This window comes from Alosa pseudoharengus, unplaced genomic scaffold (genome assembly GCF_046254945.1).
Source record: "Alosa pseudoharengus isolate Yale_2024_CS ecotype anadromous, Long Island Sound unplaced genomic scaffold, YU_APseudo_1.1 YU_APseudo_1.1_scf_16, whole genome shotgun sequence".
Lineage (NCBI taxonomy): Eukaryota > Metazoa > Chordata > Actinopteri > Clupeiformes > Clupeidae > Alosa > Alosa pseudoharengus.
The window spans coordinates 18,707,119-18,734,123 of NW_027468630.1; the positions used below are offsets into that span (position 1 = coordinate 18,707,119).

General features: G+C 43.4%; 1 protein-coding gene across 2 annotated transcripts in view; it reads left to right on the forward strand.

Annotated features, from left to right (window-relative positions):
• Positions 1 to 23,416, forward strand: part of tspan4a (tetraspanin 4a) — a 49,421-nt gene extending 26,005 nt beyond the window's left edge. For both annotated transcript variants that reach the window (XM_076287331.1, XM_076287330.1), the window contains 6 exons: positions 8,343 to 8,534; positions 12,784 to 12,858; positions 19,690 to 19,791; positions 21,414 to 21,545; positions 22,836 to 22,919; positions 23,060 to 23,416. In XM_076287331.1, the coding sequence (XP_076143446.1) occupies positions 8,343 to 8,534; positions 12,784 to 12,858; positions 19,690 to 19,791; positions 21,414 to 21,545; positions 22,836 to 22,919; positions 23,060 to 23,128 (654 nt within the window). In that variant the 3' untranslated portion in view covers positions 23,129 to 23,416. The remainder of the gene's footprint in view (positions 1 to 8,342; positions 8,535 to 12,783; positions 12,859 to 19,689; positions 19,792 to 21,413; positions 21,546 to 22,835; positions 22,920 to 23,059) is intronic.
• Positions 23,417 to 27,005: the final 3,589 nt, after the last annotated feature.

Genomic DNA, 27,005 nt, shown 5'->3' on the forward strand with positions numbered 1-27,005 from the left:
TCGAGACAACAGCCCAGGGCAGCTTATTGAATTACGTCGATGATGAGTGGCTCTCAGCACATAGAGCTGATTATCGAGAAACAATCACTTCCCAATCTCATTCCATTAGGTGCAAAGAGCTCATCACTGATGCAGGAGTCAGTATCTGCTCACAGATGCCTCCACAGACCTGCTGCCTGGCCTCCGGTATTCATGGCCGAGCATGAGTCTTCAAAGCCATCCTCGTGCTGACACACGCTCTTCCGTCTTTAGATCCGTACTGGGAGACTCAGCAGTGTACTGTGCGCGCGTATCATTAGCGACGTGGACAATGCGGATGTCCGGATTACATTATCCGCGCTTCCCACTTGAATGAGAGCGTCCCATTCATCATGCAGATCCACTTTGTTCTGGTGTGCTGTCGAACACAGCTGAATTGATTCAGCACAAAGCAACAAAGGCGGACTCATTACCTGCAATGTGATGAAATGAGGAGTCTTCCGAACTCATCCCGCCGCGTGCGGCACCGCCTGGTACCCACTGGGATAATCCCCAACCCCAAGAGCACGCCACATCTCCAGCACCGCCGAGCCGTCGGGCAGAGTAATTCACCATTCAGCATTCAGGGTGTGTGGACAGATTTGGCATTCAGGGAAGGCAGCGAGGACCCCGAGATTATTGAGGTTGGAAAATGATGGACTGAAAGTGTATGAGGAGAGATATGCAACGGAGTGGAGGGATGAGGGTTGGGGGGTGGGGGAGGATGAAGTTGGCGAGAAAAAGGTGGCAGCTACAGTCACAGTCGGTGGGAAGCATTTGTGATTGGCTTGGCTACCAACACAAAACCCCCTCGCTGAACACCAGGGCCTGACGTAACCGTGTGTGCGCTGCGTGTAGCCGCTAATCGTGTGGATTTAGGGAGAAGTTGGAGGCAGCCGTTCAGTGAGCTGGAACCAATCTTTGGTCTGGAGTTGTGTTGTGGCGGTGCCCAGAGCCGGAGCTCCAGCGCGCATCCTGCCAGAGGCCTTGTGGGGTTATATCATTTAACAGAGAATTTTGAATTTTGCTGCCAGGGTATACCGCATTAAAAAGCTCATATTTAAGATTGCATGAGTCCCTGCATAAGATTTATTTTTAAAATGCTTTTACATTAACGCCGTACAGTACAACTCACATAGGAAACACACACACACACACACACACACACACAAACACTTACAGGCAAACACACCCACACACCCTTATACAGTCACACTCCTCCCACTCTATCTGGGTGACCATGAGTTTGTGTCTTTAGTGTTTTGAGAGCTTAAATAATTGTTGGTTCTTTTGTCGCTTAAACACACAGTGCTGTCAAAGGAACTCTAAGTGTGCAGAGCTCATGCCCCAGGACTGACAATCCGTCTACAGGAATGTAATTCAGCGGAGACTCATTGTCCCCTAATATTAACGAGATCTCCTTTCCTCCCACATCGCATTCCAGCATAATCAGCTCTTGGATTCTCAGGCGTTTCAATATGACAGTATTATAACTGTCAGCCAGGTTTAGTTATATGCTCTTTTTCACTCAAATGTAAGTCAGCGCTTAAGAATGATTAGAGGGGAATTGTGTGTGTGTGTGTGTGTGTGTATTAACCCAGCTTCCTTGGGTCCAAGAAAAAAAAAACAATGGAAAGCTTGACACCAACACACCTTTTTTTCGCGACCTTTATAACTCTGCAAGTGTACAACTGCGCTGAAAGACCGTGTGTGGGGATTAACAACAACATGGTCATAGCTGTCATGGTGGAGGCAACCATCACACTAGGCGACGACATACAACACTTCAATACACAAAACTTAAGACATGCATGATTCAGCACTGGACAGGGCTGCGCCTGAAAGTAAAATGGCTGGCTTGCCTGCCTGCCTTGTGCTAATCATAGCGTGTCGGATTCTGCTCTACAAAATACAACCTTACATGACGAGATGCAGTCACAATAAAAGCTCGACTTCAGGTACTGGCAACGAAGGCCAACTTGTCAATGTGGCATCCATCCAAACATGAGGCATTCTGTCTGCTGCACCAGAATGGGGAGAGGGAGATGGTGAGGCACATATTAAATGGATTCTTTCCTTATAGACCCTTTCAACTGCTTGTGTGTTCTTAAGGCATATCTGGTGGCTCAGAAAACAAAATTGAGTTTTAAAGTCGACATTTTGTAGAGCATGACTAATTCATTTTCATTTCAAAGTATCTTCTTTGGTTTTCAATGTTTTTACCAGAAACCCTCTAGGAACAGATTAAAAGGGTCTATAAGGGACTGTACATCGAGCGTCTTGACGACATTGTAGCGCTAACCTTATACAGTAGGAGCTCTGAAATGGGGTTTTCTGATAGGAAGCAGTAGGCGCTGCGCTTGCTATTAGGTTTAGCGCACCACAGTCAAACTTTGACCACGGTGTGCATCAGTGCTAACTGACCGGCAAGCTACCATGGCAAACCCTTATTGCATCGCACATGCCATTGAAAATAATGGATTTCAGAGCGCAGTGGTGCCATTGTCAAATCTTATAGGCGCATAAGTCCCATACCAATTTCGCAACAATCCATAGCAATGAAGCTTAAAACGGACTGTTTTTTTCTTCTGTATGAAATTTGTGCTTTGTTCTTCTGTATGAAATATCATAAACTATAGCCTAACACACCTGATTTAGTATCAATTAATGAATCCAACAAATCAGCTTGCTCTTTCAATGCTTGCATGGACACTTGTTATGCTGCAAAACTGTTAAAATATCAACCCCTGAGTAATGCCCTAAAAGTAATGTAAATGTAAAGAAATGTCCTTAATCTTTGGTAGTGTGGGCCTTGTACATAATGTGCGTTTGGATGGCCTACACATAGTGGACTCTCTAAGAAAAGGAGAGTTGGAAAGGGTCAAATCGCCTATGATTCCTTGCTGAAGATCAAATGTTTATCGATTACATGTGAAGTATACTTCTCTCCCTGCTCTCTGTTGGTTTACCATCCCCCCCCCCCCTCTATACTAACTTCACTCCCTCTTCTCTGTTTCCCTCCCTCAATTCCCTCTTTCACAGGCTAGGGTTATTTATAGCATTCAATGCTTGCAGCTCCTTGCAGTGGTTCCGATTACAGAGCCTCTGTATGTATATGAAAGGTGGTAACTGGGACATGCAGAATGCTACAGCTCTGCAGCATGTTTGAAATGTGTTTTTCTCAATACAGTAGCTTGTGTACCCTCAAAGAAAAGTAAAAGAAAAGAGAGAGAGAGGGAGAAGGAATAAATAGCGGACACAAGCAGGAACACTGGGCTTCCCTTCTATTCTGCGTTCTACTTAAAAGCCTGTCACTGTACATGCCTGTTTATGGTTGTTCTTGCTGCTGTGCTGCTGACAGGTCCTCGTGATCACCCTTGGAGGCGGGAACCCCGTACAGTGATCATTTATTTATGAGACATACACATGGCCATATGAATTAAACACAGCAGGGGGAGAGAGGAGTGCAGAGACTTAGCAGACATACATTAGGACCTCTTTTCCAGTCAACCAGACCTCCTTGGGTGCTCACTTATGTATGTCTCAATTAATGATGAGGATCAAACCTTGCAGCTGCAGAGCTTCTGATTCACTGTAATTGTGACACCTAACAGCCCTTACATTGTGAAAAACTGAACACTTAAAGCAACACCAAAGAACTTTTCCTCTGTCACACGCACCATTTGTTTATCCAGCACCGGCTTTGCAAATAACAATGTCCACAGACAAGGTAGAACATGTTGCATGATTTTATGAAAGTATGATGTATTGCGACATCAGATCAATCAGTCAAATTTTAGTTTCTTATGTCTCATTCCATCGAACTACAGATCCGCTACCCGATCCGGCAAACGTACATAGTGCGGTTATAGTCGATAGAGGGCTGCGAAGCGAATTCAAAAAGTGCCGTTCACCCTGTTATGAGTTGATGAACCACTGAAACGATTTTCGAAACATTATTTTAAGGTACAAAAAACTCTTTGGTGTTGCTTTAATGCACTTTTGTAATGGACTTAATTAATTTCTGTGCTGGTACCCTGACAACTGTTTCTATTGTCTTTGGGATTTAGCTCATCAAATTGGCTTGCGGTGTCATGTATGATGTCAGAATTATCCAAGAGGAAGAGATTTAATTGTGTGTATGAGTCCCTTTTAAAACATGCTGCACTGCTTCGTGTAGAGAGCTGTGTGATGAGTTTGTTATGGAAGGGCAAGTAGAGAATGCTATAGCTGGTCTCTACCCATTATCAGCAGTGTCGTAGAGGCTTGGTGGCTCCAGTGGATTTGGAGACTGATAGGACACAGATGAGTGTCATCAGTGATTTCTCTATACCAACTGCTTGAGGTACTGTTCGTACTCCTACACAGCAACTAGTGTCAGCTGTCATAAAAACTGCTTTTATGTCAACATGAATGCTATTTTGACATATCACCCTTGTTAACCTGAGTGTGTTTTGTTGACATACGGTTATATAAGGACATTTCCTAGTTCGGAAATACCATGGCACCTTAAGACAACTGAGCTGAGTAGCTCCATGTGGCTAAGTGGTTGTGACTGTGTCAATGACCCTGCACATGCTAGCCTACTGTACCTGATGGCTTTTTCAACTGGCTGGAGCATTGTGAGTTGGATATGCCATTCAGTGGTGAAATTGAAATGAGAAACTGATGAACAGGGAAGCAGTGGGAAGACAGATTAAAGCAATTTCTGCTGTGGCTCGAGAGATACAGATTTCACCATTCGTGTGGATGATATATTCACAAACATATGGGGGAGGATGACAGAGTGTGTAACTGAGAGTTGTGACATTTTGTTGGTGCTACCGTGAAATGAAAGTTTTTGCAACTTCTAACATTTATTTGACTACTTGAAGACAGACATCACAGTTAGATAAATTATGGTAATAATTGCTTTACTTTAATTCGTTAACTTATTGTGTTGAAACGATGGGGAGTATGACAACTATGACAGACATTGTAGATATTCTTTTGAACATGTGTACAGTATGTGTCATAGCATACTGAAACCGATAACACTTTCTTAAAGGACAGTTAATTAAGGAAGGAAGCATGCTTTATACAATTCCTAACAACATAACACATTTAACAACATTTTTAAGTAGGCCATCCTGGTTTGACAGAAGTCTACATTAAATATAGCCTGGTTAGCACCAGACCTTATCTCAATTGAAATTGAGATTGGGGACAAGGTTTATTCTACTCCCATTTCCAAGGGGCGTCACTATCGAAAGCCAATCAAAATGCCCCTGGACGCAATTGAATAGACCTAAAGCCAATCAGAGCAATGAAGGAGATGACATATGCATAACAGAAAAAACATCTCAACAAACGAGCTTTTTTCAAAAACTGCTTCGGCCCTTAAATTTGCCAAAGGGTCGTCTGGGTTCTCCCAGGCTACCTTAAATACTGGTATTCAGTATGATGTTAAAGACACACTATGCAATATTTTCACCTTTATGAAGCCAATTTGATGGTAAACGAACTTGTAATAGGTGAATCGTTCTTCTAGCATAGCTATACAGCATAGATGTAGCGAGTCCCTACCGAGAAAACCAGAGTGGCGCCCCACCAAAACTCGCGAGAATCTGAAACATTACCTTGTCAGTAGATATAGTTCTTTGGAGATAGTTTTTGCCTGTTGTTAATCCTTCACCTCACATCCACAACAAAAGCATTTGCATTGTGTACAGGGGGGATAAGTTGCGAGAAGTTTGCTATTTATGATAGCAGAGTAACATATAAATACATCGCGACTTAAATTTGCCAAAGAGAGCTCTAAACTCACCAAAAATACCTAAACCTGCATAGTACCTTAATATGACCTAGGCTTACCAGAAATTCAGTAATCCAGTATTAAGTAACTCAAGTCAAATTAAGTCAAGCCGGTAACATATGAAACCATTATCCATAAAGAATTATGAACACATTCATAAAGAATTACCATTTATAAAGCCTCATAACAATTGATATAAGTATAGCTACTTCATGCATATTCATGACTGTGCTCATAATGCTTTGATTATTATTGTATTAGCCCTAGTTTCTGTTAGCCCAGTAATATGGTCATTGTTGTTAACATTTGTAATATTAAGAGATAAAAGAAGTGTTATATATAATACATTATGTATCAAGCTGCAAGGGTTTATTCTGCAACATATGCCACACTGTATGAATGCAGCTATAACTATTGTTTTACTGTTAAATAGACTTCCTTATGATGTATTACTAATAATGTATAACCCTAATTAAGAATGTGTTTTGTGTTTTTGTGTAATGTTAATATTGAATTTAGTGAAAGTTCTTCCCTGAAGGGATATTTCTGTAATGGGCTGTGTTATGTCCACCCAATAAGTGTCAGAGCATAGATGTTATGTAACCAAAAGTAAATATCTCAATTTGACAACTACGGTATAGTTGGCTAAAAGTGCCTTAATGGAAACTGACAGCAGCTGCAGTAAGCTTTGTGAATGTTTAATAATGCTTTTGTCCTAGAGATATTATGTAAGTGTCATGTAGCTGCAGTTACACTATTGGTCTTTCTTTGTAAAAGGGGGGCAATAACATCTGAAAGGATGTAGGCCTATACAACAACATGTGGCACAGTTAAATTGGGCTTTGTTCTTTAATATCACAAGAGCCGTGGTGCAGCAACATAGCGAGTTCAAGGTTACAGTTGCGCGCACCATCCCGCTTCGGTTGCATTTAAATTGAAATGGAACAATGCTGCTGTATGAAACATGAAATGCACGTGCCTTATGGGCATTCCCAGATACAGTGCATCAAAACTGCATCAAAGCATTTATACATGGTTTAATGTAATCATGCGAGCAGGCTTCCAAGATCCCTCACCACCTGTAATGCATATGGCTGTGTTTCCTCTATCATTTCTCTGATTAGCCTATAGTGAAATGCAGCCTCCTACACTCAGTGTGTGCCCTAGTTATTGTTCGGAGGCTCCGGATGGCAAAGCAACAGAGCACATGTATCCTGATTAAACCCTCCTGGGATTGAATTAGCAACAAATGTGAAACTTGCATCTTTGAATTCACGTTTTTATGTCTTAATAAGCTGCCTCTACTGTTGCGTCTCAATACCTGCTTGCTATGCGGAGGCAGCAGGGTCTGTGTGTTGACTTTCCACCGCTCGCTGTTCACCTGAGCAGATTCCTGTCGTTTGGTGAGGAGGTGAGGCGGCTGTGCCGCCGTGCCGCTAAGTGGGAAATGGGTTTCTTCCACTCATAAAGTGCTGGGTTTGTCTTCAGGAAGATAATGAGCTCTATGACTTCGCCGCAGTATCTTCCAGAAGGAGGCTGCCGTAGCCGGAGGCTTTTCCTATCATTGATTCTTTCTCTATCCAGCGCAACGGTTTGCAAATGAGTTCTGTGAAAAAGAGAGTGAAGCCTCAAAAATGTCTCACTGACACGGTTCACCGTCCTGAGGGAATTATACACACGCCCGAGAATGAAGAACAGGTTGCAAATAATGAAAAGTGACGTCACATAGGCAGAGAGTGTGATGTTTTTGACAGATTTTGGTGTAACCTAAGGCTCTGCATGATTCATCATTCCACATGCCATCCATCCCTTCTTTCCACTTGTCTCTTCCACTCATCCCCCTCTCCACTCTACCAGTCATCTGGCCAGACTCTCAAAACAGATGAGGACAGAAGAACTGTACTTGCTACCTCCTGCAGGCTTGAGTTTTTAGGGGCCTGTTTTTCTTAGTTGCATTATATATAATCCTTCCTCCACACTGCCAGATACAAACACACACACAGACACACACACACACACACACACACACACACACACAGACACACACGCACACACACACACACACACACACACTCATACATGTGGCTTTTTTTTAAAGAACACATCAATATTTGAACATCCTGCAAAAAAAAACAAAGCACATAGTGGGAATATGAGCACACAACTCGAGACGTCACGACTTGAGTGCATTAAGCATTCCTGTGAAGGACTCGTTTTAAGTACTTAGATTCATTTCATCACATTTACACCATGTCTTTCATTCTGAACTTCCTCTACAGGGAGTATTTGTGTGTTATGCATGACAATGTTTAATTTAGTTTATCTGACTATGAATGTCTGGAGATTGAAGCTGTTGACATACTCCTACTCCTTCCCCTCCTTCTGTCTCTCTCATGCTTTCTCTTTCTCTCTTACACACACACACACACATACACACACACACACACACACATACACACAACACACACACATACACACAACACACACACACACACACACACACTCCCTTTCTCTGTCTCTGTCTGTGCAGCTCGGGGGCTGTGGAATCCTGGGTGTGGGGGTGTGGCTGTCGGTGACCCAAGGCAACTTTGCCACCCTCTCTTCCTCGCTGCCCTCCCTGTCTGCCGCCAACCTCCTCATCGCCGTGGGGACCATCATCATGGTGATTGGCTGCCTGGGGTGCATCGGTGCTGTGAAAGAGAGCCGGCCACTGTTGTTGAGTGTAAGTGCCCGCCTCAAACGGAATGATGTGTTCCCTAAGTAAGCTTATCAGTTCAACGATATGTGTAAGCTTATCAGTTCAACGAGTTCTGCCCAAAATTAACCAGGGAGTGTCAACTAATAAATAGCATCATCTAATCATCCAGTCAACAAACAATAATTCTAAAGCTAACAGAGCATGCTTTTAAGAGAGGATGCTGTCATCAGACTCCACAGTTATCTCTGCGTAACCGCTACAGTTCTATTTAGATTTAATATGTGGACACAAGAATAGCTGACACAAAGCCCGCTGGGGCTGTAAATATAGGGTTTTCAGTAAACCATTTTGGCATATGAAAATGACTGTAAATTAATAACCAAGAACACCTATCCAGTATACAGAAGTGCCTGATGTATGGTACTGACTTGCTGATATTCTTTCTGACTTGCTGATATTCTTTCTGACACCTTTGTCACTTAGAAAATTCACCCCACTGTATGAGCGAAATGAACAGCAGGTCTTCTCGTTATAACCTCCTGAGGCAGCAACCAGCAAATGAGGGCTTTTGACAGGTTTGATCATTAGTATGAGATGTGACATTTTCATTCTGCTCCTTGCCACTTCAGGAAAGTGTCATAATTATTACTTGAGCCCTGTAAAGACTGGCTTAATTAGGGCACTCATAGATTTTAAACAGATTATTTGAGTATCAAATTTTTTTTTTAAAAAGGTTCTGGGAATGATCCTCATCTAATCAGAGAAATTTGCCTGATGACAGGTTTTCACACTGTGTCTACAGATGGAAGTAAATGCCTTTCACCTCATATTCCCCTTCCCCTTGCATTCCATTAATTTCAACCTATAATAAATAACTATAAATGTTTTTTTTTACATCTTTAATGTTGTTTTTGATCTCTGGCGACTTTTCACACGTCTTACACCCCCTCGAGAGCTAGATTACATTGATTGAAGGAGTACCCAGTTTGACCGCTAGCTTTAGCTTTAGCACTAATTCTGGTACACTTTCAAGTTCTTGATGCTTCGTTTTATGTGTAGGGACCCTATACTACTGAAGGGGTAAAATGCTATTTTGAGAATTATTAGTGGTTAAAAAATGGCGGTTTGGTATACGTTTGGCGCACTGCCCTTAACACTTGCCCTTTTAGCCTTTTGGGCAGTGAATGCTAAAGCCGGTCAAACTCGGTACTCCTTCAATCAACGTAATCTAGCTCTTGTTCGACTCGTTGTCATGGTGAAATAGACCCTGGGTTCAAATTACTCTGGAATTATACTTTGAGTGAGCTTCTGGGTCAATGGATGTGCAAAAATTGGCCTCTAGGGGTCAAAGGTAATGCCTAATAACTTGCAGAATGATTAACTTAGTGAGCTAAGCCAATCCACAGTTGTCCTGCTGCAATCACATATTGACCCAACCTCTGTCCAGCTTCTGAAATGGACTGTTTACCCTGACGGAGATCAGCGAGCCTTGAAATTACACTCACGCTTAATCTGGGTGGACTGACATGTGAGGTCGGAGGTTGTTGAACCTCACTGACATGAGACACATTATCTGTGAAGGCAGACATGCCAGACATGGCTGGAATATCAGTGATTTTAACTCATCACAACCTAAAACGTTATGGCACAAGAGCACAGATTTGTGCGTCATGTAGTCCCAAAGGGTATTGATATCGTTACTACAAGTTGATCTTGTTGCATCCTCTCACACAATGTGGCATCCATCTTTTTTTTGAGGGGAACAGAAGTCATACTGAAGAGATAAATTCCTTGCGATTGATTCGTCCAAGACTTTAATTATATTCATTCCTGTTGTGGTCTCCCCTGCCAAGGCATCGATCCATGCTAAAGGCAGATTGGAGCGGAGCCATGCTGGCGAGCATGGTAGCGTAAACGATGAATCTCATCACACCTCTCAAAGATTTCATGAATCTTTCATCACTACCTAGACTAGAGTCTGAATTAAGCTATGTGTGGGTGCACACACATTTCGGTTTCACTCAGGATTAAGGCAAAACGCTTATAGCAGCGAGATCTTAAAATTATTCCCAGCATGCATTGCAGGTTTACACTCTATGCTGGTTATGTATGGCATCAGATAAATTGGCTGAAGACACACACCATGTGTGTGGTTTTATCCATTTATGCACTTAAGTCATGTGAAATACTGGAAAAGGAAAACAGCATGAAGTCTGTGTTTGTGCATTGCATATTCATGCAATTCAAATCTTTGATGAGCAATGATTACTGTGCTGTTTGTTAAGAAAGAGATAGGCAATGGGCAAATGCATTTTAGTGTAACGGACTCAAATACAAGAGAGGGAAATGCTGCTTAATACTTGAGCATAGACAAGGAGAAAGGCACCACTGAGCTCTTCCATTTAATCCACACCAAGTGGATTCTAAATTCATAAGCATGGTCATATTCCTGTAGGTGCATGTTTAATCATCGCAAACTCATTATCTCCGAGAAAAAAAGCCCCTGTGATTACAATGAAGCCATAAATCATATTTATTGGTGGAGCAATTGACCATGATGTAGCCCCCCTCCAAAATCAATCTAAATCTTCGCTTGCTTCCTGAGCACTCTCTCAGCCAGTGGTCTGGTGTGGAGAGCAGGTGAAATCACCTTGCAGGAAGAGGTTATCACCTGCAGCGAGTCCAGGCGGCGCGGCCAGATTTATGGTAAAATATTCGGTCAGCCCACAGGGGGAAGCCATGTTTACTTGTTAAGGAGGGTATTTACGTCACTCCCTCAGTTTTAATGATTGGGCCAGCTCTCCTGAGTGTTTTTACTGCATGCAGACTCTGCCACGGTGATTGTGGGGAGGCCCCGGGAACATGAAACTTTAGCATCTCCAACAGAGAGTGATGAGTGGTGAGGGAGGGAAAGAAGCAAATAGAGAGAGAGAGAGTGTGTGTGTGGGGGGGGGAAGAGAACGGAAGAGAAAGAGAGAGTGTGGGGGAGAGTAAGAGAGAGAGAGTAGGGGAGAGAGGGAGAGAGACAGAGAGATAGAGAAAGAGAATGGGGGGGAGGGAGAGAGAGAGAGGGAAAGTGGGGGAGAGAGAGAGTGAAGGGGTGAGCAGAAGCCAGAGAGGTGGTGTAATCAAAAGCATGGTATGAAAGGAGAGCAGGGAGATTCTCATGAGTGCAACATCTTCAGACGGAGAGCGAGTGTGCCAGAGCCAGCACCCACAGACTCACTAATGCAGACTGGGGAGAGGCGCTGGAACAGTGCTCGCGTTTACTCACTTCTCGCTCCTCACCCAGGCTGTTTGTTTGCCATAACACGGCTGCGATAACGCAGACATAGAGCATTCATGGAATACAATCAAAGCAATATACGATGTGTGGTGAATGACAGAGCCATACAGCGCTGTACATGAAAGACAGGAATGCTGTATGTTGGCTTAAGTCAGTAAGCAGCCTGGCGCTTTGTGACTTTATCATCAGAAATTCCTCTTCTTTTGTCTCTGCCTTTAATGGTTACTGTCAAAGGCCCTGGGAGAGGACTTTCATCAGACCCTGGCAACCCCTGGCTTTTGAAAGTATCGTGAGAGGTTCACTGGCATGAAGCTAAATCCAGACTACAGCAGAAATTTTTGACAAGTTTTCAAATGATCTTTGCGATCTCTGCAGTATAACATGGCCGTTACCCCCCTACTCTTCACGCGTGTTTTCACACAGTGTTTCTCAATCTGCTTTCCTTTCGATTTGTGTTTGTATCCTCTGTCAGCTTCTCTGAAGCTCCCTCTCAGGGTCTCTGTGTCTGAGATACGCGCGTGATGCAAGAGACAGATGTTATGGTAGGAGAGAGCAAAGATGATTCATCTCCCCAGAGTGGCTGGCAAAAAAAAGTGAAATAGTTGTCAGCCGCGCTTATGAGAAGTGCAAAGGTAAAGATGAATGACACCAAGCTGTTGTCATCCAATACGAGAGAGAGAGAGAGAAAAAAAGAGAGGGTGATAGAGAGAGACAGAGAGAGAGTATGACAGAGCGAGAGAGAGAGAAAGACAAGGCTGGAGGACAGGCTGAAATAGTGGGCCAGAGAGAGGCTAGTTGGAAGTGCAGCCGGGCCATTCATCACTTACCACTTGCCCCTCTACTCCTGCCACTGATTTGCACTGCCAGTCATAAATATCGGTGTTGACTGATGGAAAAGAATTCAGCCCCTCACTCCCCCATATATAGGCCCTTTACTTTATTATCCACTCACTATCTCTCTCTCTCTCTTTCTTTCTCTCTCTGCAGTTCTTCATTTTGCTTCTCCTGATCTTCTTTTTGGAGATTCTGTTCATCATCCTCTTCTTTGCCTACCAAGACGAGGTGAGTTCATTACTTATTTACTCCTGTTATTGCTCCCCTGTTGTAATTGCTTGGCCTACCTGAGGCCCTCATTCAAGAGCAGCAGTCATGTTACAGTGCCGTTATATCCTTCTTCACTCTGCTGCGTTATTCTGCCCTGTGCTGTATTCAGATTCTCTCAGAGATTAGGGTTGTGAGACCCGACCTTAGTGTGGGTATCCTACTGCATGACTGACCTTGGACTGCTGGACTCATTTAATGTGTCTCATCCTGAATTTATGAGTCTTGCTCAAAGCTGATTCATAGCAGGGTCTTTTGAGGCTACAGCGGACTAGCTGACATGATTTCAGTGTTCTTAATAGACCTTTTTTTTCCGCATAATGAGATTTAGAAAATTGAAGCCAATGTGTCTTTGATTGATTAGGAGGAGCCCAGACTGTGCTTCCCCATATGGAACACTTAATATTAATATATGACAATCCTATTTATAAAGCTGCGTTTTTCTGTTTCACAACATTTTATGGAGGCCTCCTACAACCGTTGACAGGTACTCTATATTACTCCTTGACATACTTGCAAAAGCCTGCAAGTCGCTGAAAGCGTCTCCCCCACCCATAGCTGAATTCTGTTTGTGTCTGTTCTCACAAAATATAAGCTCTGTGCTTCACCACCAAATACAGCGCCGCACAAACGAAAGAAAAACAACTGTGCACAAAAGCAAGAAAAACAACACCTCGAGCTGAAGATGTCACATTCTCAAAAACATTTTATTTGTTCATCGACACTCACGTGTGTTTACTCAGGGTTTGTCAGCCGAAAGAAGATGTCTTGTGCTGTGTTTTGAGCCCCTTCTGAAAGACTGCAGATGCATTCACAGTCATGCAGTGCCAAATTGGCTGTCTGTGTTTATCAAAGGCATGTCAAACTTTAAATACCTCTGATAAACTCTGTATCAATCAGAGGGTCTCTACTGTATCTGAAGCATGACTCGCTCCTCGCTCAATCCCACGCGCTCATACACCATGTTTAATGCATCTCACCCATCCTGCTCTCTCATGTCTCCATACTGTAAGATCAAGGTCAGAGTGTCGTTGTGGGTTGTATCACACGTGTGACTTTCAGGTTCTCACACCTCTACAGCCTTACAGCCAACACTACAGACAGTCCTTTGCATATACACTCGCACACCTCTGAAAATCTCCCTCCGAGGCCCTGTCTGTCGGCGCCAAAATTAATACCATCACCATCGTGGCCATTTTGAGCTTCTTCCACTCAAATCCGGCTCTTAAAGAAGTGAATGCACTTGCCATCTGTTTTAGCTGCAGGCTGAGCACGTGAGCTCATTAGCAGCCTCCTTGCCACCAGAGGGATGGATAGGGAATTCCTGTGGGGTATGCCCTGACTGCGGTAAATACGGAGAGCCTCGGTGAGCTGCTCTGCCGTCCCAGCGACAGCCTCCGAACAGCAGGCAGACGGAGGCTTGGAGGAGGGTTGCACTCCCAAGCAGGGAGCAGGGGAATCAGGCAGGGATCTCCCTAGTGCAAGGCTGGTCTTGTTTTGCAATGTTCCAATTTCAGGAAAGAAAAAGATTTGTGTATACATGCCACGCAGTGCACTGTTCTGATGCTGTTCTTGGCCAATCGTGCCAGTAAGTAGTGGTAGATGTGTTTGTAGCTGTAAGAGACTACTTTGTTGTTCCATGGAGACTCAAAGACCTGCTGTGTTAATTTAGAACCTGCAGAGGCAGTATGTCCAATAATTTTCTATCATTTTGTCAAAACAGGGCCGTTTACTCCGATTACTGACACTGATACGGAGTAGTATGTTTTTCCTCTAGACATGAGAAACAGGGAATGAGACCTTTAATGGTATGAGACTGTGATATGGTAATGGTATTATCATCAAGCAAAATGAGATGGCACCAGCTCATTGATATCCATTGCTACTGGGCCTTGTATTTCATAGAACATCACCTGAGTTGATAGTGTGAGGTAGGTATGAGCATCAGATTGTTTTCTTTGCTTTAGGACATCTCTGCTCACAGAAGCACTTTCCCCTCTTAATGAATGTGAGCACACTAGTAGGACACCTATCCTCTGTCCTAGGTAGTTGTGTAGTATTTAAATATTTCATGTCAAGTAAAACAAATGGAGGATTCAGAATGAAGCTGTTAGAACAGAGGCCATGCTATGAAACCCACTTCTTTTTAACCTAGAGCCAATCTTTTGTTTCTACAACCGGTCCCTGTCATGACGTGATGTCTGTTTTAGACCTATCTGTGGGGGTTGAGAACTAGCTTATGCTACTCTGATATGTGTGAAATCTTTTTAGTAGCATCAGCAGAACTTGGCATATTTGAGTGCACTCTAATTTGCCTTCAAAGATCAGACAAACTGAAGGGGGAGGGGGCACTCATCCATCCAACCCTCCAGTAGCCATGTGAGTCGCCAAGCCTGGTAAGGCATATCGTGTAGGTGGATCTTCATTGGTTCTTCTTGAGAAAATATGGATCTATACAACCACCTGAGGAAGCAAGAACATCTACTTTTTTCCAGTGTCAATTAAGTATCCATTTGCTATGGCCCTTCTAAGAGGTGAAATCACTGCCTATTTCCTATCAGAAAATGAATTCAGTTATTTTTGTTTCTTCAAAACAGTATCACACACAAGCATGACAGACTCAGCCAGTTTTGCATTGCTGTTTCTTTTGAAAGTGCAGTAAGAAGAGCATGGCCCTCTGGGTTTTAGAATCGAGAATTTAAGTGGAATGTTTCAAGAATAGCAGTTCAACAGTAATCAAAGCATATTGAGATGCTAAACTCACAAAAGACACAGTAAATACATTCATCTACAGTCTCTCTCTCTCTCTTTCTCTCCTCTCTACTCGTGTTCCTCTCTTTCTTCCCTAGGGAGGGAGGGAGGACATGTTTACTCTGACGGTATGAATCAGCTCAAGGTCAGAGCCGTAGAGAGAGAGAGAGAGAGAGAGAGAAAGAGAAATAAAGAGTGAGAGGTGTTGGTGTGTGTGGGAAATGCTGCCTCATTCTTTCGGCACTCTGCAATCCCTACTCAACCTGTGGTTGCATCATACTGCCATCCTTGAGAGCGGTGTGATGGTAGACATGGTGAAACAGGCATTCACGTCTGCACTCTTGCCTTTCTCTGCTAGCTCTGCTATTCACAGATGTGGCATGCCTCTCTGTTCCTCTCCCTAAGCTCACATTCTTCTCTATAGGTGCCTTTCAAGCTTAGCTAGGAACTTGTCAGTTACCTAGAACTTGTCAGTTCTTCCAACTCCACACACCAGCTTTATATAGATGTGGACCATACAATGTTGCAAGCCAGCCGGTAGTGGGTGAGATTATAATAGAGATGTGCCCACGATTTTGTGATGCTTTCTTTGTGATGTGGGACTACAGGGCGCATTGCTGAAATAGAGGTGGGAGAGAGGCAATGATTAATTTTAAATAGCGCTTCATTCCATGGGCATCAAAGCGGGAAAGAGAACAGCCTGCTCTAATAATAATTGATTGGAGATATGCAGGGTCCTGACGTGTTGTTTTATTTAATGCAGATGTTTGTATGATTTCCCTAATCAGCCCTTCATGAGCAATGACTGCTTTACCGTCAAGTGCAGCCTGCCGGCAGTTCTATCACACAAGAATGGAGGAAAATGCTCTCATTCGAGCTCTGATTTGTTGGTTTAAAACGTCTACTTGTTGAATTTCCCCTCTATCTTCATCCTTCTCTTTTCATCACCATCATCGTTTCTCTCTCATGCCTCCCTACCCTTCACCTTGCCTGCTCTTCCTCCGTCGCTTGGCCATCGTTTACATTAGCCTTACTGTATTCGTCTCCTTGCTGTCTCTCTGCTGCGTTGAATAATTAATGTCTTTGCCTCATAGACTAGGAGACACAGCCGTCTTGCCTTGACTTGAATTTAACACCACACTCTCTCTCTCTCTCCCTCTCTCTTCCTCTCTCTCTCTCTCTTACTTTCTCCCTCTCCACACACTCCATTGAAGTCACCAGTGTGTTCTCCAAAAGCAGGTCAATCTTTAACGATCTATCATCCCTGGCCCCTGTGAGCGCTTCACAGGGAGAAGGGGTAAAATTAAAGAGCCGAAACACACTGCAATATGTACGCAGCATGATTAATGGTTTAACGGCTGCAGCTTTAATTTCCAGGGGCCTTGGCTCAATCTCATTACTTTCATAAGCATAAGCTAATAGCCGGACTGTTCTTTTGTATGACTGCCGGAGTGTCAAACATCAGGCCTCAGTTAAATGGACACGTATGAGGGGACAGTCACGGTGAAGAGCACTGGGGGTGTGGGGTGGGTACTCAACCCATCCCCATCTCCTTAAAGAAGGACACAGCCTCAGTGCAGGAGATAGAGGCTAATGTATAATTCAGCTCACACTTGAGCGCTGTTTGAGTGGGTTGCAGACAGTAGTGATTTAGTGGAGAGGGTGATCCGTCTTGGCAGGACTCTGCTGGGGTCACGGAGGAGGGGCGGTGTCACTGGCACAGTCCTCCCCTGACACCACACGGAAACGATCAATCGCCAGTCCCTCTGTAAGTGCAGGGGAGCCAGGTCAATGATGAGGATCAATCGGATTGATGAGTTGATTACATAGGCAGCTACATGTGGTCCCTTTTACCCTTGATTAAAAGTTAGGGGGCATTGTTTTGTCCACATGTTATTGTAACTTTGGCCAATGAACAAGGGGTTAAGTATTGGAATCAATATGTTTGTAGTGGTTTAGAAAAAGCCAATGTTATTCTAGGTGTATCCTACTGTATGTGACCCTACTAATGAATGAGTCTCCATTTGCAGTTCATTCATTTAGAACCAAAACAGAAGTTCACAGGAATTTTGTCACTGCAAATCAACTAGATTAACTCAACCATGATAAGGAAAGGCCATAAGTCGCAACATTTTTATTAAAATAAAAGGTGATTATCTTGAAATGTATTTTTTTTTAACTCACAAAAAGATTGCAAACAAGATGGAAGATCGAGGGCGACAGATACACTCACCCATTTCTTTTGGGTAGAAATCTGCTATGTTAATTATTGAAGTCAGTTAGTGTGAACAGGACTAATAAGCTAATAACTTCTGCTCCATTAAACTGCCTTTGTGCAGACTGAATGCAGTCACCTTCACTTTGGCAGATTCCTTTTGTTGCATGCTGGACACATAAAACAGAAAAACAGATGATTATTCAAAAGCCTGAGCCTAGAAAAGCAAATTTGTGATATTAAAAGAGTTCCTGTTTGTACGTATTGATGCTCAATGATATGCTGATACAATGGGACAAAATAATATAAACAGAGTTTTATTGACTGTCAGGAACATGAAAACTATCTTCAGTGGCAAGACTGCATTTTCTAAATACTTTACTTTTATGGTGGAAAACTGAATGTGAGTAGGCTAATTGTTGCAGCTCATATCTGTAGTTCGTTGGATAAATCTTCACTGTGTTGTCTGTGAGACTATCTGTGTACTTTCTCTCCAAAAAGACAATAACGCACAACTGAGTCTGACTGAAATGGCCTTTAAATAAAATGCTGTATAATAAAGCTTAATTGGAACATCAGTACATGTGCTTTAACTGTAAACAGAAAACTTAGACTAGGTAATTAGGAGTGTTGACATGGCAGCCTTCCATGCTTATTTCACAAATCCATAATAGCATGAAACCTTGAATATCCAGTGTGAATGGCATATCAGCAGGCGGCGAGGGAAATGAATGTAGAATCAGTTATCAGTAAAGAACAACTATGACAAAGAGGAACAAACAATATACAATACAATAGATCTGTACAGTAGATCTGTTTTTTAATTATTTTTTTTTATTAGTTTACAGAAATAAGACATGCATGAAACATATCCATGCTGTATATCATGATCATATTTCCTGTAACCTGAGAAGAACCTGCAACGAGTTTTATGGTAGTGGCTGAAAAAATAATGACATGGTATTCAAAACAGAAGGCAGTGGACCAGTCTCAACATCAGAGATATGCAAGTGCATGGATCATGAGTCTATTTAGGGCTCATTTATGCATCGTGAGTAAATCAAAAGATGCAGGATATTTGATTGAATGCTCCAATAGCCTATCTCTTTCATGCCAGTCAAGATGCGTTTCTTTCACACAGCTTCCTAAAGCTAAACTGCTCCAAAAGTTCAAAGCAGGATATGACAACATCAAAGTGCTTCCCAAACCACCTGACTATCCCCAATGTTCACCTAGATTTAAACCTTTGACCTCAGAGAGAAGACATGGAATTTACAGAGTGAGCGTCCTATCAATAAAGTAATCCCCTTATATAGTCAAGCCTTTTAACTCGTACGTTATCATACTGTCGTCGAGCTGGCAGACTCTTCAAACAGCTTGTGATTTTCAAGGTAGACCATGGCAAACCTGTATTCCAGGCTCATCAAAACACTATGCTCAAGCGAGAAATAGGATTGCTGCACCAAACGCTACTCCTACCTGGGCCTCTCCTCCCCCTCCCCTCCCCTCCATCCCCTTCTGTGATCAAGAGTGCACATTTCACTCACAGCAAGGATGCTGTCTCAGAGAGAAATTCAGAATAAGAGAGAGAGAGAGAGAGAGAGAGAGAGTGTATACGGCAGTAATGACTGGACAGTTTGGCACATCAGGGGAGGGGGGAGGGGTCAATGCAGAACCTCTCCGCCTCTCTCCCCACGTTAGTAAATTGACAGGCTGACAAATCGCTCTGCTCGGCGTTGCCGCCCATTGTAGCGTGCGCCCATCTGTTTATCTGCATCCCCACTTACAGTAATGATTTGTTTCCCTCTCCTGCTCATCTCCCACAGATTGATCACCACGCCCAGAAGGACCTGAAGAGAGGTCTCCAGCTCTTTGGCACGGAGGGGAACATTGGCCTGACCAACGCTTGGAGTATTGTGCAAACTGATGTGAGTCCTATTTTTACACCCGGCCACCTGCATTGGGGAGGGATTAACGGCAGGGAAAAACAAATGGGTGAGGAAGTAGCAAAAGCTGAATCGCAGCTCTGTGTGCCAAGAGACAGTGGCTGAGGCAGACCGGGGGAGCAGTCCAACAAATCATTTGGCTTACAGGAAAGAAAACTGAGTGGCAACAGCCATTTCTTCAGCTCGGTACCATAGTAACTGAATAGTTGCTACAAGCCTTAAAACATTCTCTAATTTTCAACACTTCAAATATAGATTGTGGTTTAAATGTATATATTTTCCCTCCCAGCGATATGAATACTATCCGCGTTAAAGAATATTAAATCATTTTTGCTCATTAGATCATTCTTGTTGTTGTGTATCTAGTGCTTCAAAAGCACAGATAATGAGCTCTCAGTCACTTTGGCCAGTTCTGCACAATTTCAGTTAACAAATGATCTAGAATCTATGAGCTTTTGGAGCTTTTTCAGGCGTAGGTATTAAAGCTCCAGTGTTCCATCTTGCTCGTCGCATGTCTATTGATTTTTCCACGCGTGCCAAGTACAGTACAACTGCAAGTGCATTACATCATTACTTTCACATGGCGCACATAGGTTAGGTTACACAACCTGGTTTAGACAAACATGTATGGCCTTGTGGAGACAATTGAGCAAGAAGGCAAATGGAAGCACACTTCTTGGGGTCCCTGGTGAAATCTTGTTTGTTCTGGCTCTTCTTTGATGTACTGTTCTTTGTATTATTCATGTCATACCCACTGCCTTCCTAGCTCTACTTCAAGCCAAGGAAAGTAAAAAAACTGAGAATAATGATAAAAGTTGGTGTGTATTCGTTTGTTTGGTGTGTGTTCGGGAATAAAATAGTAAATCTTCTCTAGCCGGAAGGATGGAGTGGCTGGAATAAATAGATCTTGGCAAAAGGAGCCTGGTTATTCTCTCCAGGAAGTCAGCATGTAACAAAACAACAGATTCCATGCAGGGCCATACCGAGCCATCTCTGCGATGGAAAGCATGATGTTTGAGTGTGGAGAGAATTATCCAGGGTATAGAAACGATAGAGATACACTCAATAAATAAATAATTGGATGGAGGATATGTATATAGACATATGAGAGTAGTTTGTGTCCATAAAGCAATAATAAACATAGCTTTTAGCATGTGAGGGGCACTTCGCCATATGTGGCTACAATGCATTTGATGTAGTTCCACCAAGAAAACAGGATTGGGTGTATTTACAAAAAGCCCTGAATATTCTATTCCAGGCTGAGGAAAACTTGTAAATCCAGCATCCCAGACAAGGATTAGCAGGGATTGTGTTTGAATGCATGGCTGAATGCGCTCTCCCAAGGATATTTCTCTTACAACCACTTTTCATTCATGTTCTTGTATTTCAGCATTGAGGTTACAAAATGCATTTTCAAATGTGATTGGAGATGGACTTAACTCAGCACTAAACTAATTAGTAGGCTTGCTTTTTAAAAAAAACTAATTCTGCAAGAAAAGCTCGATATCTGGGTGGTATGTTTATTTATTTTCATGCAAGCCAGCTTCCTGAGTAACCTGCAACAAAATCACCCCATTTTCTGCAATCCTCTCTGGGTGTTACAGTTCCGTTGCTGTGGCGTGACCAACCACACCGACTGGTTCGAGGTCTACAACGCGACCCGAGTGCCGGACTCCTGCTGCTTAGAGTACAGCGATGCCTGCGGACTGGAGAACCCTGGCACATGGTGGACCGCGGTGAGACCAACCTGCTTTGCTTCTCCCCTCTGACAGATATTACTCCTCCACTCATACAATCTACTCTTCACTGTGCAGAGTGCTGTTTACCCTGCTGTTTACCCAAATCTACTGCTCTGGCAAAATCTGCTGTTACACTATGGAGAGTTAGGGATTCTCCAGGAATATATTACCCTCAGACAGCCCGCTGACAGCTATAGGGCACTGTCCCTGAGGCATCTGCATTATTCAGCATTCTGAGAAAAGCCCTAAATGCCTGTTTTGGCCCATAGCGCCTGGTCAAATCATGTCATGTCATATCATCTTGTCCACCTCATGCGGGGCCATCCTGCAGTGTGTTTTGAGAGCTCATCTGCCCTCCCCACAAATCATGGAATCCATTTTGTATCACATGAAAGATTTAAGAGGACCTCGCATCTGGCCTGTCGCCGGAGGAGCCAAAACATCCTCCGACGGACTTGAAATGCCGGAGCAGGCTCCGCTGCCGAGCCGAGGTCAGGTGGCCCCTGGCGCCACCGCCACAAGCATTCCGAGACATCCAGCGCTATTCCGCGCATGGAGCCCTGCGCCGCTGCAAGTCTGCCTGAGAGAGAGAGAGAGGGGAGAGAGAGAAAAAGAGGGAGGGAGAGAGAGATGGGGAGAGAGAGGAAGAGGGAGAGAGAGAGAAAAAGGGAGGGAGAGAGAGATGGGGAGAGAGAGGAAGAGGGAGAGAGAGAGAAAGAGGGAGGGAGAGAAAGGGGGAGGGGGGCCGGGATGAGGCAGAGCCTCGGCCACAATAACCTTTTCTCTCTAACCGTCATCTATTGGTCTGTGGGTAATGAAAACATCCATCTTCCCTGCCCCGGACCACCCTCTCCCCCCATTTTCAAAGGGAAATTAAGGACGAGGGTGGTCTGATAAATAACACAGCAAACATGAAGTTGCATGAAGAGCAACTAAGAAGTCATAGGAAATAGGTTTGTTGTGTTTTTAGATAGTCTTATCCACACGTCTCAGCTGTGAAATCTCTAGTTTATGGGGTGGGAGTGGGGAGACAGGCATTAAATATTTCTGTATCCAAACTGATACACACAGTGAGAAGTCAGAGAGGATTGTAGAGTAGTGAAACTCACAGAGGAATTATACTGTTCATACCAACAGGCATACTATACATATATCTGTGTGTGTGTGTGTGTGTTTACATTACATTTTCAACATTTCTGAAAAGTCTGTGCTATCTAAAAATCTAAGCAATAACTCTCTCTCTCTCTGTGTGTGTGTGTGTGTGTGTGCTTGCATTTATATCCACAGCCTTGTTATGAGCGCGTGAAGGGCTGGCTGCAGGAGAACTTGGTGGCTCTGTGGATTTTCGCTCTGTGCACTGCGCTCACTCAGGTACAGTACGCACACCACAGTCAGACGGCGAGACAATCAATGGACTCTATTGATCAGTCAGTGAGTGATGACAGCTGATTGACTGATAAAACCTTCTGGCTTCCCATGAAACTCACCGTGCACTGTCTTTGTGTCTGCAGATCCTGGGACTGGTTTTCTCAATGACGATGTTCTGCCAAACAGTTAAAGTGGAAACGTTCTACGCCTAGAACAGGGCGGTTCCATCCGTTGGCAATGAGCTGCAACAGACACCCCCTAGAGCCAGGAGACGTCAGACATTGATTCATTCTAACCTTGTTTTCTCACAGACTTTTCCCACATCCATTTTTTTATGTATTTCTCCGCACAAACACCATGCTTTTGCAACATTTCTATGATCTCAGTAGCTCCATTTCACAGCAAATGGAAAATGCCGGAATCAGTCATACAACCGTGGGCAACAGTCAGTCTTGTGCAAAATGTTCAATATGTGATGGAATACATATCTTTTAATCGTGTCTCTAGTTGTAAGACGTAAGAGCTTTTTTTTTATATCAAATCACCAACAAACCCTATGAATGCGAGCTCAGGGGTTTGAAGTGGCTGTCAGTGGGAAAACAACAGTACACAGTATATAGATGTACCTGAAAATGATAAGGTCTGTAATCTTTTCACCATTTGTAAATCTATCAATATATGTACCTTGTATCTTTTCTGCTGAAGCACAACAGTAATTTATTGTTTTGAGATTGAGGGGACCTAGCAGGTGGAACGTGGGTGAACAGAAGCCCCCCTGACTCCAGGCTCCCTTTGGAAATGAGGCTCCAGCACAAACCGTGGTTGCTATGTTTTCAAACACACGGCTTACAATCAGACCAGGGTGTTTTATTCCCTGACAACAGAGCACAATTGTTACCACGTTTGAAATGACAGTGGCATCACACATGGAGCGAATCGCACGGGAACTATCAGCAAAGTAATGATGAACGGTAACCAAAAATGATCTTTGAGTCCACAGTGCGTGGAGCAGATTCTGAATTTAGTCAATCAAAAAGGGGTCAGTAAGAATAACAAGGCTCTTGAGTTGTAGTGCTTTCAGCTTTGAATGAGTACAATGTGATATTCCTCTTTGTTTAGACAAGGTGTTCAGTCAGCCCAAACCCCGACATTAGGAGCATGCATCCGTGAATGTAAAACAAGAAGACAGACAGACATGCAGGTGTGTGTAGAGGGAATGGGTTGTGTTTGCGATGAATAGCTGAGTACAGAGACCTGAGAACGCTGGGGCGCTGTGGATCTGCGTTGCGTAGCTCAGAGCTCGCCCTTACAATCGGAACTGGCAGATGCCTGTGACATCAAAGGGAACGGCAACAAGCTTTTGGGCTGAATCCAGTCAGGTTGGTGGGGTGACCGAGGGAATAGCAGGGGGGAGAGAGGAGAGGAGAGAGACTGTAGGGCAGGGAGATAGAGGGAGTGTGTGTGTGTGTGTGTGAAAAGAGTTGTGAGGTAGGGCAGTTGCGTGGTCTTGATCTCTGTATGTGTGTGTGTGTGTGGATGTTTGTGTGTGTGTACCACAGCGTTTTGTGCCGATGCTGCAAGTGAGAATGCACTGTGGAGCCCTGTGGAGTCAAACTTCCACACCGCGTCTGAATTCATGACCTCTGGGGAATCACGCTAACAGGCAGCATGAATGCCAGTGCAGGCTCTGCAAAGGCATTTCAGTGAACCAGAACAGACCCATTCAGATGCTACCACTCTGGCAGACAGAGACAAGGGAATTTGTACAGACAAGTGAATATCAGTATGTTTCCAACTGACAATGTACCCATCTTCTTAATGATGACCAAGACTTATAAAAAAAAGATATAGCCACAAATAAAGGTTTTCTAATAAAGTCTGCTATGCCCGCCGTGATTTTGTTTGAAATTAATTGTTATGAGAAATGGGAGGCTCACGCATGATGCCTAATGGCATCAAAAGCCTTAACATCTCATTTTTTTTAGAATTATAGGCTGTTCTTTGTGAATCAGAAGAGAGAGGGGGAAATAACGGTAAGAAGTTCACCACTGGTTTTCTCTTCTCCGCAAAATGTGGTTATCATATCAGCAATTCATGCGGATTGTGTGATTGCCAGTGAACATGCATACATAATGGATTTATACACGTGCCATATCGTATTTTGTCACTGAAAAAAGTCTGTGACATTTTCCTGGAAAAAAAACCTGCTTGATTCTGAAACCTTGAATTTCTCTTTAGAAAGACCTTCTGAGAGCTAAACAACCTTGTGCCGTTTTGCACTTATAATGTAGTTCTATTTTATACAGTACGTACACCACCTCAAAGACAATAAGAAAATAAAACTTCAAATGCATATGTAAGAGGGCATGCAACAGTGGCGAAGGAATAATAGATTCTAATGGCCTTGCACTGAAGGGCGAGATTACTCCCTGCAGTGGCACTAAAACAGGTGATAAAAATGATACGGCATCAGGCTGTGATCACCATGGTGTTTACAGTGGGCTGTCTGGCACCATAAGATCCTTCTGTTCTTTGAGAGAGTGGAAGCTCATGAAAGAGCCTATACACTCAGGTCAAGGAGAGGATTAAAAGCTCTGGGATGCCCCGGAACATAAGTTCAGCTATGGATTTCTCTGTAAAATCAGACTATCACAGCAATGGCTTGTGGCAGTAGGCTTCTCACTGGGTGTTTCAAAGAGAAGCAAGGAAGGGAAAAGAAAAAGGATGATACAGGTGATAAGTTAGCTCTGTGTTAATATTCATTCTTGGCATTTAGATCCACTACCTTGGTTATACAGTCGCAATATTATTACTATTCGCAGTTGGCAGCCTAGGCACAGGTGTGTTTTGAAGAGTATCTCAATTGCCTGCGGCCTAGACTGGATAATAAAGTAAAGAATCCCATGGAGCCAACTAATAGTCAGTCATATGGGGATAGGTGGGCACAGTTATGCTTCCTCAATTATCTGGTCTACAAAATGGGGTTCTTCAAAATGGTGGGATTTGCATAAATACAAGGGGACCTTTGTGCCTTCTCTGCATTTCACAAGCCAGTCTTCCTGACACTGAGCCCTAGGTGGCAAATGAAAATATTGATGGCTTTGTATCAAAGAGGAGTGACATTTCAATTTGAAAAATTCATGACTGCTGCTGAGGCTAGCTTTGTGCAAATACATCACCTGAATACTGATTCCAAATGAGAAGTGATCTTGCTCGGTCCTCCCTCTATCACTCCCTTGCTCCCCTCTATTCCTCTCTTAATATGTCATCATTCCCCCCTCGCTCTCTCACCCTTCCGTTCCACCAGTCGCGCGATCAATAATGCATTCCATCCATCGCTCTTGCGCGCTCTCACTCTCCTTGTTCGTTCAATAAAACATACTTATATTTCCTATGTCACTCGCCCAATATGCGTCTGTGTGTGGAGGTGTCCCCAATGCATGCTACAGGTCAGTTCTTTCTTTCCATCAAACCAACACTCGACTAATGACACTGCACTCCAGGGTGACTACTGATCCATAGTGAGCACAGCCACATCGACCAAGTCCCTCAACCTGATGTGTGTTTGGGCAGGATGCGTGATTGATGATGTGTTGTGAAGTTAGGCAGTCAATCAGAGCATATATTTGGGTGTGCTCAAGTGGGGCCAAGGGTGGGTTGGAAGCCAGAGTAGGGCCTGACGATCACAGGCGCAGAGCTTGCATGCATTTCATATAGTAGGGGGAGACCGGGTATGGTTGTAACACATTTTTCTTCAGCACCTAAAACTACCATTTCTTTTAAAGCTACAGTTCTGGAACTTTTTGGCAAAGTACCCACATTTGTCTACTACAATAGTGGCAACCATTTAAATCTCTTCAACTATATTACAGAATTTGTGAGATTATGACAAATACAGTGTGTACCTTTGTTATACCTTGTACCTTTGTAACACCTATTGGGGTAGATTGCAACAGGTTAAAAAAAATGCAGAATACAATCAGTTCTTCACATAGAGAATGGAGATCATATTAACGTTTTAAACTAAATATAAAAACCACAACGTTTATACTTTTGTGTGTGTATGTATTTGTGTCTCTCATGGAAAGA